Raw genomic sequence first — 20,336 nt, 5'->3', positions numbered from 1 at the left:
CAGTGCCACACAATACACAGTGCTACACAGTACACAGTGCCACGCAGTACACAGTGCCACACAATACACAGTGCCACACAATACACAGTGCCACACAGTACACAATGTCACGCAATACACAGTGCCACACAATACACAGTGCCACGCAGTACACAGTGCCACACAGTACACAGTGCCACACAATACACAGTGCCATGCAGTACACAGTGCCACACAATACACAGTGCCATGCAGTACACAGTGCCACACAATACACAGTGCCACACAGTACACAGTGCCACACAGTACACAGTGCCACACAATACACAGTGCCATGCAGTACACAGTGCCACACAATACACAGTGCCACACAGTACACAGTGCTACGCAGTAAACAGTGCCACACAGTACACAGTGCCACACAGTACACAGTGCCACACAATACACAGTGCCACACAGTACACAGTGCCACACAGTACACAGTGCTGCACAATACACAGTGCCACACAGTACACAGTGCCGCACAATACACAGTGCTACGCAGTACACAGTGCTACGCAGTACACAGTGCCATGCAGTACACAGTGCCACACAATACACAGTGCCACACAATACACAGTGCCATGCAGTACACAGTGCCACACAGTACACAGTGCCACACAATACACAGTGCCACGCAGTACACAGTGCCACGCAGTACACAGTGCCACACAATACACAGTGCCACACAGTACACAGTGCCACACAATACACAGTGCCACACAGTACACAGTGCCACACAGTACACAGTGCCGCACAATACACAGTGCCACGCAGTACACAGTGCCACACAATACACAGTGCCACACAGTACACAGTGCCACACAGTACACAGTGCCACGCAGTACACAGTGCCACACAGTACACAGTGCCACACAGTACACAGTGCCACACAGTACACAGTGCCACACAATACACAGTGCCACACAGTACACAGTGCTACACAGTACACAGTGCCACACAATACACAGTGCCACGCAGTACACAGTGCCACACAGTACACAGTGCCGCACAGTACACAGTGCCACACAATACACAGTGCCACACAATACACAGTGCCACGCAGTACACAGTGCCGCACAGTACACAGTGCCGCACAGTACACAGTGCCGCACAGTACACAGTGCCACACAAAACACAGTGCCACACAATACACAGTGCCACGCAGTACACAGTGCCACACAATACACAGTGCCACACAATACACAGTGTCACGCAGTACACAGTGCCACACAGTACACAGTGCCACGCAGTACACAGTGCCACACAGTACACAGTGCCACACAGTACACAGTGCCACACAATACACAGTGCCACACAATACACAGTGCCGCACAGTACACAGTACACAGTGCCACAGTACACAGTGCCACACAGTACACAGTGCCACACAGTACACAGTGCCACACAGTACACAGTGCCACACAGAACACAGTGCCACACAGTACACAGTGCCACACAATACACAGTGCCACGCAGTACACAGTACACAGTACACAGTGCCACGCAGTACACAGTGCCACGCAGTACACAGTGCCACACAATACACAGTGCCACACAATACACAGTGCCACACAATACACAGTGCCACGCAGTACACAGTACACAGTACACAGTGCCACACAGTACACAGTGCCACACAGTACACAGTGCCGCACAGTACACAGTGCCACACAATACACAGTGCCACGCAGTACACAGTGCCACACAGTACACAGTGCCACGCAGTACACAGTGTCACGCAGTACACAGTGCCACGCAGTACACAGTGCCACACAATACACAGTGCCACACAATACACAGTGCCACGCAGTACACAGTACACAGTACACAGTGCCACACAATACACAGTGCCACGCAGTACACAGTGCCACGCAGTACACAGTGCCACGCAGTACACAGTACACAGTACACAGTGCCACACAATACACAGTGCCACGCAGTACACAGTGCCACACAATACACAGTGCCACGCAGTACACAGTACACAGTACACAGTGCCACACAATACACAGTGCCACGCAGTACACAGTGCCGCACAATACACAGTGCCACACAGTACACAGTGCCACGCAGTTCACAGTACACAGTACACAGTGCCACACAATACACAGTGCCACGCAGTACACAGTGCCACGCAGTACACAGTGCCGCACAATACACAGTGCCACACAGTACACAGTGCCGCACAGTACACAGTGCCACACAATACACAGTGCCATGCAGTACACAGTGCCACACAATACACAGTGCCATGCAGTACACAGTGCCACACAATACACAGTGCCACACAGTACACAGTGCCACACAGTACACAGTGCCACACAATACACAGTGCCATGCAGTACACAGTGCCACACAATACACAGTGCCACACAGTACACAGTGCTACGCAGTACACAGTGCCACACAGTACACAGTGCCACACAGTACACAGTGCCACACAATACACAGTGCCACACAGTACACAGTGCCGCACAATACACAGTGCCACACAGTACACAGTGCCGCACAATACACAGTGCCATGCAGTACACAGTGCCACACAATACACAGTGCCATGCAGTACACAGTGCCACGCAGTACACAGTGCCACACAATACACAGTGCCACACAATACACAGTGCCACACAATACACAGTGCCATGCAGTACACAGTGCCACGCAGTACACAGTGCCACACAGTACACAGTGCCACACAATACACAGTGCCACGCAGTACACAGTGCCACACAGTACACAGTGCCACACAGTACACAGTGCCACACAGTACACAGTGCCACACAATACACAGTGCCACACAGTACACAGTGCCACACAGTACACAGTGCTACACAATACACAGTGCCACACAATACACAGTGCCACGCAGTACACAGTGCCGCACAGTACACAGTGCCGCACAGTACACAGTGCCACACAATACACAGTGCCACACAATACACAGTGCCACGCAGTACACAGTGCCACACAGTACACAGTGCCACACAGTACACAGTGCCACACAATACACAGTGCCACGCAGTACACAGTGCCACACAATACACAGTGCCACACAATACACAGTGCCACGCAGTACACAGTGCCACACAGTACACAGTGCCACGCAGTACACAGTGCCACACAGTACACAGTGCCACACAGTACACAGTGCCACACAATACACAGTGCCGCACAGTACACAGTACACAGTACACAGTGCCACAGTACACAGTGCCACACAGTACACAGTGCCACACAGTACACAGTGCCACACAGTACACAGTGCCACACAGTACACAGTGCCACACAGTACACAGTGCCACACAATACACAGTGCCACGCAGTACACAGTACACAGTACACAGTGCCACGCAGTACACAGTGCCACGCAGTACACAGTGCCACACAATACACAGTGCCACACAATACACAGTGCCACACAATACACAGTGCCACGCAGTACACAGTACACAGTACACAGTGCCACACAGTACACAGTGCCACGCAGTACACAGTGCCACACAATACACAGTGCCGCACAGTACACAGTGCCACACAATACACAGTGCCACGCAGTACACAGTGCCACACAGTACACAGTGCCACGCAGTACACAGTGTCACGCAGTACACAGTGCCACGCAGTACACAGTGCCACACAATACACAGTGCCACACAATACACAGTGCCACGCAGTACACAGTACACAGTACACAGTGCCACACAATACACAGTGCCACGCAGTACACAGTGCCACGCAGTACACAGTACACAGTACACAGTGCCACACAATACACAGTGCCACGCAGTACACAGTGCCCCGCAGTACACAGTGCCACGCAGTACACAGTACACAGTACACAGTGCCACACAATACACAGTGCCACGCAGTACACAGTGCCGCACAATACACAGTGCCACACAGTACACAGTGCCACACAGTACACAGTGCCACGCAGTACACAGTACACAGTGCCACACAATACACAGTGCCACGCAGTACACAGTGCCACGCAGTACACAGTGCCGCACAATACACAGTGCCACACAGTACACAGTGCCACACAATACACAGTGCCACACAATACACAGTGCCACGCAGTACACAGTACACAGTACACAGTGCCACACAATACACAGTGCCACGCAGTACACAGTGCCACGCAGTACACAGTGCCACGCAGTACACAGTGCCACGCAGTACACAGTACACAGTACACAGTGCCACACAATACACAGTGCCACGCAGTACACAGTGCCGCACAATACACAGTGCCACACAGTACACAGTGCCACACAGTACACAGTGCCACGCAGTACACAGTACACAGTACACAGTGCCACACAATACACAGTGCCACGCAGTACACAGTGCCACGCAGTACACAGTGCCGCACAATACACAGTGCCACACAGTACACAGTGCCGCACAATACACAGTGCCACACAGTACACAGTGCCACGCAGTACACAGTGCCGCACAATACACAGTGCCACGCAGTACACAGTGCCGCACAATACACAGTGCCACGCAGTACACAGTGCCGCACAATACACAGTGCCACGCAGTACACAGTGCCACACAATACACAGTGCCGCACAGTACACAGTGCCACACAATACACAGTGCCACGCAGTACACAGTGCCACACAATACACAGTGCCACACAGTACACAGTGCCACACAGTACACAGTGCCACACAGTACACAGTGCCACGCAGTACACAGTGCCACACAGTACACAGTGCCACGCAGAATCTTTTTACAAGCAGGCAAAGGTCATTAATCCACCCCTTTCTCCAAAATTATCTCCACTACCCACCTTCTCACCATATAAGGCAGAGCACAGAAAGGTAAGTCTGGTGGGTCGGATCACCTGCTGGTAACAGAACCCGCCTGATTTTCCATTCTTGAAGTGAATTGCAGAAACATCTGGCGTGTTCCACAAGTGGCTCGTCTTCCTATCCGCTAGAGGTTTACAGCCACTGCACCACTTTATCCTCCTTTAAAGGGACACTCCTCACAGAATTATACTGTGGGCCTGGCACCATCTGCTCATCACTTACCTGCTGGCTCCTCTGTGCTACTGACCACGGACCTTGGAGATGCTGTTGGGATCTCTGTGAAAATAAAAATTGAGAGATGCTGAACTGCACAAGTTTGATGCACAACACAGAGTAAATGCACAGAAACCTTCAGAACCCCCAGTCAGTCTATGTTTTTACAGCTTAGACACCATTCAGAACTAGTTTCAATAGCCAATTACATCACTCCTTCTGTGGGATCTGAAGCTCAGCTTTGGGTCAAACAGGACTGTTTCAGTTTGAGTGAGTAGCCAGGGTGGGGGATAGGGTGAGAGGGGATAGGGGGATAGGGAGCACAGTTTATGGTGGGGTTGATGATGGCGGCTTCATTCTTCCTGATGTCCAGGTGGTGCAAGCTGTGACTCATTCATAACTTTATGTCAGATGTCAAACTGACAATGCAGAAGTGGTGGAAGGAGAGAGCTAGGAGTCACCAACACTGATATGGAGGCTGACTCAGTGCCTGTGGATGATGTCAATGAAGGGTAGCATAGAATCATAGAAAGGTTACAGCATGGAAGGAGGCCATTCAGCCCATCGAGTCCACGCCAGCTCTATGCAAGAGCAATCCAGCTAGTCCCACTCCCCCACGCTATCCCCATAGCCCTGCTATTTTTTCCTTTCAAGTACTTATCCAGTTCCCTTTTGAAGGCCATGATTGAATCTGCCTCCACCACCCCCTCGGGCAGTGCATTCCAGATCCTAACCACTCGCTGTGTAAAAAAGTTTTTCCTCATGTCAACTTTGGTTCTTTTCCAATCACCTGAAATCTATGTCCTCTGGTTCTTGACCCTTCCGCCAATGGGAACAGTTTCTCTCTATCTACTCTGTCTTGACCCTTCATGATTTTGAATACCTCGATCAAATCTCCTCACAACCGTCTCTGTTCCAAGGAGAACAACCCCAGCTTCTCCAGTCTATCCAGGTAACTGAAGTCCCTCATCCCTGGAATCATTCTAGTAAATCTCTTCTGCACCCTCTCTAAAGCCTTCACATCTTTCCTAAAGTGTGGAGCCCAGAACTGGACACAATACTCCAGTTGTGGCTGAACCAGTGTTTTATCATCGTGACTTCCAGGCTTTTGTACTCTATGCCTCTATTTATAAAGCCCAGGATCCCGTATGCTTTTTTAACCACTTTCTCAACCTGCTCTGCCACCTTCAACGATTTGTGCACATATATCCCCAGATCTCTCTGTTCCTGTGCCCCTTTTAGAGTTGTGCCCTCTAGTTTATATTGCCTCTCCTCGTCCTTCCTACCGAAATGTATCACCTCGCATTTTTCTGTGTTAAATTTCATCTGCCACGTGTCTGCCCATGCCACCAGCCTGTTTATATCCTCTGGAAGTCTATCACTATCCTCCTCACTGTTCACTACCCTTCCAAGTTTTGTGTCATCTGCAAATTTTGAAATTGTGCCCTGTACACCCAAGTCCATGTCATTAATATGTATCAAGAAAAGCAGTGGTCCCAGCACTGACCCCTGGGGAACACCACTGTACACCTCCCTCCAGTCCGAAAAACAACCGTTCACCACTACTCTCTGTTTCCTGTCCCTTAGCCAATTTTGTATCCATGTTGCCACTGCCCCCTTTATTCCATGGGCCGCAATCTTGATGATAAGCCTACCGTGTGGCATTTTATCAAACGCCATTTGAAAGTCTATATATACCCAACCGCATTGCCCTCATGTACCCTCTCTGTTACCTCATCAAAAAACTCTATCAGGTTAGTGAAACACGATTTGCCTTTAACAAATCCATGCTGGCTTTCCCTAATCCCAATACAGCTACAACACTGGCATCTGCCCAACAATGTGGAAAATTGCCCAGGTATGTCCTGTCCACAAAAAGCAGGACAAATCCAATCCGGCCAATTACCGCCCCATCAGTCTACTCTCAATCATCAGCAAAGTGATGGAAGGTGTCGTCGACAGTGCTATCAAGCGGCACTTACTCACCAATAACCTGCTCACCGATGCTCAGTTTGGGTTCCGCCAGGACCACTCGGCTCCAGACCTCATTACAGCCTTGGTCCAAACATGGACAAAAGAGCTGAATTCCGGAGGTGAGATGAGAGTGAATGCCCTTGACATCAAGGCAGCATTTGACCCAGTCTGGCACCAAGAAGCCCCAGTAAAATTGAAGTCAATGGGAATCAGGGGGAAAACTCTCCAGTGGCTGGAGTCATACTTAGCACAAAGGAAGATGGTTGTGGTTGTTGGAGGCCAATCATCTCAGCCCCAGGACATTGCTGCAGGAGTTCCTCAGGGCAGTGCCCTAGGCCCAACCATCTTCAGCTGCTTCATCAATGACCTTCCCTCCATCATAAGGTCAGAAATGGGGATGATCACTGATGATTGCACAGTGTTCAGTTCCATTCGCAACCCCTCAAATAATGAAGTCTGTGCCTGCATGCAGCAAGACCTGGACAACATCCAGGCTTGGGCTGATAAGTGGCAAGTGACATTCGTGCCAGACAAGTGCCAGGCAATGACCATCTCCAACAAGAGAGAGTCTAACCACCTCCCCTTGACATTCAACGGCATTACCATCGCCGAATCCCCCACAATCAACATCCTGGGGGTCTCCATTGACCAGAAACTTAACTGGACCAGCCACATAAATACTGTGGCTACAAAAGCAGGTCAGAGGCTGGGTATTCTGCGGTGAGTGACTCACCTCCTGACTCCCCAAAGCCTTTCCACCATCTACAAGGCACAAGTCAGGAGTGTGATGGAATACTCTCCACTTGCCTGGAGTGCAGCTCCAACAACACTCAAGAAGCTCGACACCATCCAGGACAAAGCAGCCCGCTTGATTGGCACCCTATCCACCACCCTAAACATTCACTCCCTTCACCACCGGCGCACTGTGGCTGCAGTGTGCACCATCCACAGGATGCACTGCAGCAACTCGCCAAGGCTTCTTCGACAACACCTCCCAAACCCGCGACCTCCACCACCCAGAAGGACAAGGGCAGCAGGCACATGGGAACAACACCACCTGCACGTTCCCCTCCACGTCACACACCATCCCAACATGGAAATATAAAATATATCGCCGTTCGTTCATCGTCGCTGGGTCATAATCCTGGAACTCCCTTCCTAACAGCACTGTGGGAGAACCTTCACCACACGGACTGCAGCGGTTCAAGAAGGCGGCTCACCACCACCTTCTCAAGGGCAATTAGGGATGGGCAATAAATGCCGGCCTCGCCAGCGACGTCCACATCCCATGAACGAATAAAAAAAAAATCAATCCACCCTCGTCCAAGTGACTGTTAATTCTGTCCTGGATTATCATTTCTAAAAGTTTTCCCACCACTGAGGTTAAACTGACTGGCCCATAGTTGCTGGGTTTATCCCTACACCCTTTTTTGATCAAGGGTGTAACATTTGCAATTCTCCAGTCCTCTGGCACCACCCCTGTATCTACAGATGTTTGGAAGTTTATGGCCAGTACCTCCGCAATTTCCCCCCTTGCTTCCCTCAGCATCTAGGATGCATCCCATCCGGACGGCTGACTTATCTACTTTAAGTACAGCTAGCCCTTCAAGTACCTCTTCTTAATCAATTTTTAGCCCATCCAGTATCTCAACTATATCTTCCTTTACTGAGACTGTGGCAGCATCTTCTTCCTTGGTAAAGACAGATGCAAAGTCCTCATTTAGTACCTCGGCCATCCCCTATCTCCATGAGTAGATCTCCTTTATGGTCCCTAATCGGCCCCACCCCTCCTCTTACTACCCGTTTACTGTTTACATGCCTGTCGAAGACTTTTGGATTCCCTTTTATGTTAACCACCAGTCTATTCTCATACTCTCTCTTTGCCCCTCTTATTTCCTTTTTCACTTCCCCTCTGAACTTTCTATATTCAGCCTGGATCTCACTTGTGTTATCAATCTGAGATCTGTCATATGCCCCTTTTTTCCATTTCACCTTACTCACTATCTCTTTCATCATCCAAGAAGCTTTGGCTTTAGTTGCCCTACCTTTCTGCCTCGTGGGAATGGGCCTAGACTGTACCCAAACCATCTCCTCCTTAAAGGCCGCCCACTGTTCAATTACAGTTTTGCCTGCCAATCTTTGATTCCAATTTACCCTGGGGCCAGCTTCCACATATATGCTGATAACACCGAGCATTACCTCTCCACCACCTCCCTCAACCCCTTCACTGCCTCTATGTTGTCACACTTCTTGTTCAATATACAGTCTTGGATGAGCCACAATTGCTGTTTGTGGGACCTTGTTGTACACAAATTGGCTGCATGTTTTCTACATAACAACAGTGACTACACTTCAAAAGTACTTAATTGGCTATTGTAACAGAGTGAGAGGGAGGATGTGTAACAGAGTGAGAGAGGGAGGATGTGTAACAGAGTGAGAGAGGGAGGATGTGTAACAGAGTGAGAGAGGGAGGATGTGTAACAGAGTGAGAGAGGGAGGATGTGTAACAGAGAGAGAGGGAGGATGTGTAACAGAGTGAGAGGGAGGATGTGTAACAGAGTGAGAGAGGGAGGATGTGTAACAGAGTGAGAGAGGGAGGATGTGTAACAGAGAGAGAGGGAGGATGTGTAACAGAGTGAGAGGGAGGATGTGTAACAGAGTGAGAGAGGGAGGATGTGTAACAGAGTGAGAGAGGGAGGATGTGTAACAGAGAGAGAGGGAGGATGTGTAACAGGGCGAGAGGGAGGATGTGTAACAGAGTGAGAGGGAGGATGTGTAACAGAGTGAGAGAGGGAGGATGTGTAACAGAGTGAGAGGGAGGATGTGTAACAGAGTGAGAGGGAGGATGTGTAACAGAGTGAGAGGGAGGATGTGTAACAGAGTGAGAGAGGGAGGATGTGTAACAGAGAGAGAGGGAGGATGTGTAACAGAGAGAGAGGGAGGATGTGTAACAGAGAGAGAGGGAGGATGTGTAACAGAGTGAGAGGGAGGATGTGTAACAGAGTGAGAGGGAGGATGTGTAACAGAGAGAGAGGGAGGATGTGTAACAGAGTGAGAGAGGGAGGATGTGTAACAGAGTGAGAGAGGGAGGATGTGTAAGCCATAGACTGTTGAGAGCTCTGTATCCGAGATAGGGATACAACTTTAAGAAGTTATATAGAAGACGGTATAGCTTTAAGAAATCGTTGACCTTAATTGCCTTTAATCAGGAACGACTCCCAGCCTGTAAGAATAAAAGACAGAAATGGTTCAGTTGGTGAGAGGAATGAACTAAGAGGTTGGCTGGAAATTAAAACTGTGCCTTGTCTTGCTCATCATTGCAAGTAAAGACACAACATGTGTGAATAAACCTCACTTGTTTTAAGATCTTTTCTGCACCCTCTCTAAGGCCTTCACATCCTTCCTAAAGTACAGTGCCCAGAACTGGACACAATACTCCAGTTGTGGTCGAACCAGTGTTTTATAAAGGTTCATCATAACTTCCTTGTTTTGTACTCTATGCCTCTATTTATAAAACCCAGGATCCCGTATGCTCTTTTAACCACTTTCTCAACCTGTCCTGCCATCTTCAACGATTTGTACACATTTATCCGCAGATCTCTCTGTTCCTGTATCCCTTTTAGAATTGTACCCTTTAGTTTATATTGCCTCTCCTCGTTCTTCCTACTAAAATGTATCACTTCACATTTTTCTGCGTTAAATTTAATCTGCCACGTGTCCGCCCATTCCACTAGCCTGTCTATATCCTCTTGAAGTCTATCACTATCCTCCTCACTGTTCACTACACTTCCAAGTTTTGTGTCATCTGCAAATTTTGAAATTGTGCCCTGTACACCCAAGTCCAAGTCATTAATATGTATCAAGAAAAGCAGTGGTCCCAGCACTGACCCCTGGAGAACACCACTGTACACCTCCCTCCAGTCCGAAAAACAACCGTTCACCACTACTCTCTGTTTCCTGTTACTGAGCCAATTTCCTATCCATGTTGCTACTGCCCCTTTTATTCCATGGGCTTCAACTTTGCTGACAAGCCTATTATGTGGCACTTTATCAAACGCCTTTTGGAAGTCCATATTCACCACATCAACTGCATTGCCCTCATCGACCCTCTCTGTTACCTCATCAAAAACTCAATCAAGTTAGTTAAACATGATTTCCTTTAACAAATCCATGCTGGCTTTCCTTAATCAATCCACACTTGTCCAAGTGACTGTTAATTTTGTCCCGGATTATCGTTTCTAAAAGTTTCCCCACCACCGAGGTTAAACTGACTGGCCTGTAGTTGCTGGGTTTATCCTTACACCCTTTTTTTGAACAAGGGCGTAACATTTGCAATTCTTCAGTCCTCTGGCACCACCCCCGTGTTTAAGGAGGATTGCGAGATTATGGCCAGAACCTCCACAATTTCCACCCTTACTTCCCTCAGCAACCTAGGATGCATCCCATCCGGACCGGGTGACTTATCGACTTTAAGTAGATAACTAGCCTTTCTAGTACCTCCTCTTGATCAATTTTTAGCCCATCCACTATCTTAACTACCTCTTCTTTTACTGTGACTTTGGCAGCATCTTCTTCCTTGGTAAAGACAGATGCAAAGTCCTCATTTAATACCTCAGGCATCCCCTCTGCCTCCATGAGTAGATCTCCTTTTTAGACCCTAATCGGTCCCACCCCTCCTCTTACTACACGTTTACTGTTTACATGCCTATAGAAGACTTTTGGATTCCATTTTATATTGGCCGCCAGTCTATTCTCATACTCTCTCTTTGCCCCTCTTATTTCCTTTTTCACTTCCTCTCTGAACTTTCTATATTCAGCCTGGTTCTCACTTGTGTTATCAACCTGATATCTGTCATATGCCCCTTTTTTCTGCTTCATCTTACTCTCTGTCTCTTTCATCATCCAGGGAGCTCTGGCTTTAGTTGCCGTACCTTTCCCCCTCCTGGGAATGTACCTAGACTGTACCCGAACCATCTCCTCTTTAAAGGCCGCCCACTGTTCAATTACAGTTTTGCCTGCCAATCTTTGATTCCGATTTACCCGGGCCAGATCGGTTCTTATCCCAGTGAAATTGTCCCTCCTCCAATTGAGTATTTTTAGTCTCGATTGCTCCTTGTCCTTTTCCATGACTAATCTAAACCTTATGATATTATGATCACTGTTCCCTAAATGTTCCCCCACTGACACTTGCTCCACTTGACCCACCTCATTCCCCAGAACCAGATCCAGCAATGCCTCCTTCCTCGTTGGGCCGGAAACATACAAATCAAGAAAGTTCTCCTGAACACACTTCAGAAATTCCTCCCCCTCTGTGCCCTTTACACTATTACTATCCCAGTGTATATTCGGATAGTTAAAGTCCCCCCATTATCACTACTCAATAGTTCTTGCACACCTCTGTAATTTCCCTGCAAATTTGCTCCTCTGTATCCTTCCCACAAGTTGGTGACCTATAGAATACACCCAGTAGTGTAATGACACCTCTAGGAACATAGGAACATAGGAACAGGAGTAGGCCATTCAGCCCCTCGTGCCTGCTCCGCCATTTGATAAGATCATGGCTGATCTGTGATCTGATCTGGCCCATATCCCTTAATAACTTTGGTTGCCAAAAAGCCATCTATCTCAGATTTAAATTTAGCAATTGAGCTAGTATCAATTGCCGTTTGCGGAAGAGAGTTCCAAACTTCTACCACCCTTTGTGTGTAGAAATGTTTTCTAATCTCGCTCCTGAAAGGTCTGGCTCTAATTTTTAGACTGTGCCCCCTACTCCTAGAATCCCCAACCAGCGGAAATAGTTTCTCTCTATCCACCCTATCTGTTCCCCTTAATATCTTATAAACTTCAATCAGATCACCCCTTAACCTTCGAAACTCTAGAGAATACAACCCCAATTTGTGTAATCTCTCCTCGTAACTTAACCCTTGAAGTCCGGGTATCATTCTAATAAACCCACGCTGCACTCCCTCCAAGGCCAATATGTCCTTCTGAAGGTGCGGTGCCCAGAACTGCTCACAGTACTCCAGGTGCGGTCTAACCAGGGTTTTGTATAGCTGCAGCATAACTTCTGCCCCCTTGTACTCCAGTCCTCTAGATATAAAGGCCAGCATTCCATTTGCCTTATTGATTATTTTCTGCACCTGTTCATGACACTTCAATGATCTATGTACCTGAACCCCTAGGTCCCTTTGGACATCCACTGTTTTTAACTTTTTACCATTTAGAAAGTACCCTGTTCTATCCATTTTTGATCCAAAGTGGATGACCTCACATTTGTCTACATTGAATTCCATTTGCCAAAATTTTGCCCATTCACCTAATCTATCAATATCGCTTTGTAATCTAACCAAATAGATTCTGTCCTTGACCCCTCCAGGACATCCTCTCTCTCCAGCACTGCAATATTCTCCTTAATTAATCAATACTGCCACCCCCCCTCCTTTCTTTCATTCCCTATCTTTCCTGAACAACTTGTATCCAGGAATATTTAGTACCCAATCTTGCCCTTTTTTGAGCCAGGTCTCCGTTATCACCACGACATCATATTCCCATGTGACTAATTGTGCCTGCAGCTCACCAACCTTGTTTGCCATGCTTCGTGCGTTTACACACATGCACTGTAAACCATACATGCACTGTAAACCTTACATGCACTGTAAACCTTACATGCACTGTAAACCTTACATGCACTGTAAATCTTAGACTGTCTTGTACTCTCTCTTAGTCTGTTCCCACCTAATACTGTACTATTTCTTGCTCTAGTGCTATCTCTCTCTCCCAATCCTTTGTGCCCCTTGTTTCTCCTTTCTAATGCTACATCCTGCTGCCCATCCCCCTGCCAAATTAGTTCAAACACTCCCCCACAGCACTACTGAACCTCCCTGCGAGGACATTGGTCCCAGCTCTGTTGGTGTGCAACCCATCCGGCCTGTAGAGATCCCACCTCCCCCAGACCCGGTCCCAATGCCCCAGGAATCCAAAGCCCTCCCTCCTGCACCATCTCTCCAGCCACGCATTCATCTGCACTATCCTCCTATTTCTATACTCACTAGCACATGGCACCGGCAGTAATCCGGAGATTACTACCTTTGAGGTCCTGCTTATTAATCTCTCTCCTAGCTCCCTAACCTGTTGTAAACCTTCCATGGAAAAGGCAAAAATAAAACTTGACATGGAACACAACGAGTCTATGATTTTTGGGAAATCAGTTGATGTGCAGTTTACCCAGTCAGGGCATTATTGTATCCCCTTAATAAAACCTGATGTTTCTCATCAGCATGATAGGCAAGTATTAATGGCATCAGGCGATAAGGATGAGAGAAAAAAAAATTATCTTAAAGTTACATAGACAATTTGCCCATCCTACTTGTCAATGTTAAAAGATGCAGGCGTAGTTGATGAGGAGCATTCGAGGCTAATAGAAGAGATTAGTGAGAACTGTGAAATCTATAAGAAGTATAGACAGGCGTCCTATTGTAAGTGTTCCATTAGCACGTGACATTAATGAGGTAGTTGCCATGGATCTAAAGGTATGGGACAAAGACAGAAATGTTTTCATCTTACATTTTATTGACCTGGCTACGAGATTTAGTATTTCTACACTAATATATCGTAAGGAGAAGAAGGTTATTCTAGATAAAATTATGGAAAAATGGATAGGGACTGGACTTGGGACACCAGCAAAGGTTTTGACCGTTAAGGGAGGTGAATTTGCTAACGCAAAGTTCAGAGAAATGTGTGAGAATATGAATGTAATTGTCATGAATACAGCAGCTGAGACCCCTTTTAGCAATGGTCTTTGTGATAGGAATCATGCTGTGATTGATAGCATGGTGTATAACATTTTGTCTGATCGACCCGAGTGTAAATTGTCAACTGCCCTAGCATGGGCAGTTCATGCAAAGAATTCTCTTCAGCTGGTTGGAGGATATAGTCCTTACCAACTAGTCTCTGGGCGCAATCTCAAATCACCGTCTGTTCTTTGTGATAATCCTCCTGCTCTAGAAGATACTACAATTAGTGCCATTTTTTCTGAGCATTTAAATGCTATGCATGTAGGGAGACAGGCTTTTATCAAGGCTGAGGCATCAGAGAAAATTTGTAGAGCACTGAGGCATCGTATTAGACCATCTGAGACAGAGTTCAATTCAGGAGATTTAGTATACTATAAAAGAGAGGGTGACAGGGAATGGAAAGGCCCTGGTAAGGTAATAGGTCGTGATGGTAAGACAGTAATTGTCCAACACGACAATCAAGCTGTTAAGGTTGTTCACTCTTCATGATTAATTGAAATTAATTATAAAATCTCAAACTCTGAGCAGTTGATAGAAATAAACGACACACTTTGTGCCTCAGATGTTCATGATTTTTTTGATGAGGTTCCTGAGGTACAGACTGAGGTAGATCAACAGCTGGTCAGTGGTAATGTGAGTGATCAAGAAACACATGACAGAGCTATCACATCCACAGAACAATTACCCAAAGTGAGTACACGGGTGACATATGTTCCAGAGGGGACTAATGAATGGAGGGATGCAACAATTTGGGACGTGCAGGCAAAGCTACTGGTAGGTTTAAATATTGGTTGAATGTTCAGGATGATGGCCATGGAGTGAGGCCCATGGACTGGCAGAATGGGGTAAAAGAGTGGAGAGTATGAAAGCGGAGTGCAAGTAGTGATAGGGAGGCCAGAAGTGAATCTCACGTTAGAAAACGATCACGAACTAGAGATGAAAGAGGGAGATCTCACAGTAGCAGTCCCTACAGACGTAGAAGCAGAAGTAGAAGACGTAGATTGACTAGGTCAGACAATGAAAGAAAGACCACAGAACAGTCACGTAACAGAACTAGGAGCAGAAGTCCTCATGATCGTGAAGTATTGGTGGCTGCCAATAAACTTGATGATAAACGAGTAAGAGAGGCAAAACAAAGGGAGTTAGATATTGGAAAGAATTTGGACAGCATTCTCAGGTAACAGATAAGGGTCAACCAGCTTTGTCGCATAGATGGGTTTGTACTGAAAAAGTCCTTGCAGATGGGACTGAAAAGACTAAAGTGAGGTTGGTAGCTAGGGGTTTTGAAGAGCAACTAGGTGATACAGATGTTCAGGTGGATTCTCCCACTGCTGGAAAGGTAATCTTAAAAATCTATTTGGCTCTTTTGGCAACATATTGATGAGAGTGTTACTCCCATCCCGGTGAATCGCATTAGGTCATCACAGAAAGGTGAGGTTATATCTGAAGGACAATCAGAGCAATTAAGAAGCTTGATTGGTCAGTTCAACTGTTGTGCACTCAGACTAGACCAGATGCTGGTTTTGATGTGTTGAGTTAAGTACTTCAACGAAACACCCCATTGTAGAGAATGTTTTAAGGGCAAATAAAACATTACCAAAAAATTAAATATAAATAAATGCATACTTAAGTTCCCATCCTTAGGTGACCCAAAGAAAATCAAGTGAGTTAGCTTCAGCGATGCTTCACAGGCTAATCTTCCTGATGGGTATTCCAGTGCAGCTGGTTTCATCGTGTTCCTCATGGGTGAGAATGGGAAATGTTGTCCTTTAGCTTGGGAAGCTAAGAAAATAAAAAGGGTTGTTGCCGAAACACTGGCTCCTGTCGACACAGTGGATATGGGATTCTATTTGGCAAATATTTTGAGTGACATCCTGTACAATGAGAGTATTGAAAATACTATACCCATTGAATGTTATATAGACAATCATTCATTGTGGGATAATGTACACTCTATGAAAAATGTGAGTGGGAAAAGATTACGGATTGACCTCGCTGGCTTGAAACAAATGATGGAGAGAAAGGAAATCTCTAAAATTAAATGGGTGGATTCAAGCCGTAAACTGTCAGATTGTTTTACTAAAAGAATTACATGTACGAAGAAATTATTTGGGGTCCTGGAGAAGGGTCACCTCACAATGTAATGCTGTGAATAGTATACGTTGCACAGAGTATGGAACTTTTTGACTTTTGAAATTTTTGTTTGTATTGTATTTATAAAGTTTAATTTTTTTATTTAAAGAGAGATAAGGGAACCTCCTCCAGCCTTGCAACCCTCCTCAGCCCCAAGCTCAGGAATTCCCTCCCCAAATCCCGATGCCTGTCCACCTCCCTCTCTTCCTTTATGGCAGTCCTTTAAAACCACTTCTTTGACCAACCTTTTGGTTACCCCTCCTAATATCTCCTTCCTTGGCTCAGTGTCCACTTGTTTTGACTATGCCTCTGTGAAGCACCTTAGGATATTTCCCTACGTTAAAGATGCTATATAAATGCAAGTTGTTGTTGTTGTCATCCTGGAGTAAAGGTTTTTGGCCGCAGAGAGTGTGGCTTAGTAATACTTGACATGGTGAAGTCGGATCTGCTGGGATAACAAGAGCAGATCATCCCTCAGATCCCCACTAATCAGGAAAACTCTGCTAACCAGCCGATTGATTGTGGATGTTTCCCACTTTGGAAAGCCATGTGGAAGTTTTGTTTTGCACTGAATACCATCTGCAATAAAAATGCACCTGTGGGAAGCTACATTTTAAAGCTTTAAACTTTCAACATCAAAGTAATTCCGTTGAGTGAACTGTTTTTGAGTTTTATTGGCTGAGAGAAGGATTGGGCTCAACTGTCCAGGATCACACCCAAGCGGACAATCTTTAGATGAAGGTAACTGGTGTCCGTGGAACTTCCCTTCCCCCACCCCACCCCCCAACCCCACTCCCAACCCCCACCCCCCCCACCCCACCCCCACCCCCCCCACCCACCCCATCCCCCCACCCCCCCACCCTCACCCCACCCCCGCCCCCCACCCTCACCCCACCCCCACCCCCCCACCCTCACCCCACTCCCAGCCCCCCACCCCCCCACCCCCCCACCCCACTCCCACCCCCCACCCCACTCCCACCCCCCACTCCCACCCCACTCCCACCCCCCACCCCCCCACCCCCCCCACCCCACTCCCACCCCCCACCCACCCCCACCCCCCCACCCTCACCCCACTCCCAGCCCCCCACCCCCCCACCCACCCCCACCCCATCCCCCACCCCCCCACCCTCACCCCACTCCCAGCCCCCCACCCCCCCACCCACACCATCCCCCCACCCCCACCCCCTCACCCACCCCACCCCCCACCCCACCCCCGCTCACCCCCGCTCACCCCCACCCCCACCCCCAACCCCCCACCCACCCCATCCCCCACCCCCACCCCCCTACCCCCCCACCCCCACCCCCCATCCCACCCCACCCCCACCCCCCACCCCACAGCAAGGGGCCAGGGAGAAAACCGAGAGCTGTGGGTAAACGCCCCCTAACCCGAACCAGGGTGATTTGAACAAATGGAAGGTGAAGAGCTGCTGACACTTGGAGCAGGTGAGGGGCCTGAGATTCTTTACTGGGAACAGTTTGTATTTCAACATGAGAGAAGAAAGAAAAATAAACCGACAGGCAGCAGATGTAAAGGTAACGGATGGGGCGGAGACGAGCACTGATTACAGGGAGGCCCGAGTGCTGCCCCTCACTCACACATTTAGTTACTTTATTTTCCTAGAAACTGTGCAAGTTTCAGATCTCCCAGAGTCTCTTCATCGCCAAATGTCAAACTATAACTAATCAGCAATGGAAATGTGTTTCGAATAATGAGCTGCTCTGAACAGAGGATTATATAGCGGCCCTCCGAGGGGTGGGGGGGGGAAGGGAACCCCCTTTGGATGGGGGGGACAGAGAGCGAGTGTGTGAGGGAGAGTGAATCTGTGAGGGTCAGAGAGCGAGTGTGTGAGGGAGAGTGAATCTGTGAGGGACAGAGAGCGAGTGTGTGAGGGAGAGTGAATCTGTGAGGGACAGAGAGCGAGTGTGTGAGGGAGAGTGAATCTGTGAGGGACAGAGAGCGAGTGTGTGAGGGAGAGTGAATCTGTGAGGGACAGAGAGCGAGTGTGTGAGGGAGAGTGAATCTGTGAGGGACAGAGAGCGAGTGTGTGAGGGAGAGTGAATCTGTGAGGGACAGAGAGCGAGTGTGTGAGGGAGAGTGAATCTGTGAGGGTCAGAGAGCGAGTGTGTGAGGGAGAGTGAATCTGTGAGGGACAGAGAGCGAGTGTGTGAGGGAGAGTGAATCTGTGAGGGACAGAGAGCGAGTGTGTGAGGGAGAGTGAATCTGTGAGGGACAGAGAGCGAGTGTGTGAGGGAGAGTGAATCTGTGAGGGACAGAGAGCGAGTGTGTGAGGGAGAGTGAATCTGTGAGGGTCAGAGAGCGAGTGTGTGAGGGAGAGACAGAGTGCATAAAAGGCAGACAGGAAGTGAGTGTAGAAGGGATGACAGAGTGAGGGGCAGACAGAGTGTGTGCAAGACACAGAAAGAGATTGAAGGAGAGAGCAAGTACTTGAGAGACAGAGAGTTCATGCAAGATCAATGTACATTCGAGCCACTGCTAAATTCGTGGGCCTATTTTTAGGATGCCTAAAATAGGTGCCAGGCTCCTTGCATATGTTAATGAGGAGCCTAACGCCTGTTTAATGACCCCTCTGAGAAATTACTCTTTGTTAAGAGGACCTGTGCCTGCCCTGTTCAAGATTCTTCAGTGACTGCCACCAACAGGTAAGATTATTTTTTAAATTAGAAAACATTGCTGTGGAGCCAGAAGGAGCAGGAGTGTACCCCGACTCGACAGTATCCTGATCGCACCTCCCGCGCCCCCATTGCCATTCCACCTCCCCCGTTCCCCCACCCCTGAGACCGACCTTTGGGCAAGCTGCTGTGGAGGCGCGAGAGGTGCTGGCAGCTCTCCCAATTCATATTAATGAGGCCCGGGTCTCAATTTCAAGCTGGCTTTGGACCTCCTGGTTTTGATGACGTTATGGCAACATTACCACCTTTACACCCAAAACCGATCACTGATGTATGTGTGCCTCTGTGAGTCTGTGAGGAACAGAAAGCAACCGACAGAGTGGTCTGTGGGAGGAGATTAAATGGATGGGTACAGACCATGATAGGGGAGAGTCTACATAGGCTGCAGGAGGAGATTAAATGGATGGGTACAGACCATGTTAGGGGAGAGTCTACATAGGCTGCAGGAGGAGATTAAATGGATGGGTAGAGTCCATGTTAGGGGAGAGTCTACATGAGGTGCAGGAGGAGATTAAATGGATGGGGTACGGTTCATGATGGGGGAGAGTCTACATAGGCTGTGGAAGGAGATTAAATGGGTGGGTACAATCCATGATAGGGGAGATTGTACATAGGCTGTGGAAGGAGATTACATGGGTTGGGGGGGTTTGTCGAGCTCACTATAGGGCAGAGTGTACATGGGCTATGG

At 48.1% G+C, this 20,336-nt stretch overlaps 1 protein-coding gene across 1 annotated transcript in view; it reads right to left on the bottom strand.

The window, feature by feature from the left end:
* The window catches only part of LOC137340829 (netrin-3-like), a 395,369-nt gene that overhangs the window by 157,369 nt on the left and 217,664 nt on the right, over nt 1–20,336 (bottom strand). The window contains exon 4 of the mRNA XM_068003642.1: nt 5,067–5,120. Coding sequence (XP_067859743.1) covers nt 5,067–5,120 — 54 coding nt within the window. The remainder of the gene's footprint in view (nt 1–5,066; nt 5,121–20,336) is intronic.

Source organism: Heptranchias perlo, chromosome 22 (genome assembly GCF_035084215.1).
Source record: "Heptranchias perlo isolate sHepPer1 chromosome 22, sHepPer1.hap1, whole genome shotgun sequence".
Taxonomy (NCBI): domain Eukaryota; kingdom Metazoa; phylum Chordata; class Chondrichthyes; order Hexanchiformes; family Hexanchidae; genus Heptranchias; species Heptranchias perlo.
This window is presented reverse-complemented; position numbering and strand designations above follow the sequence as displayed.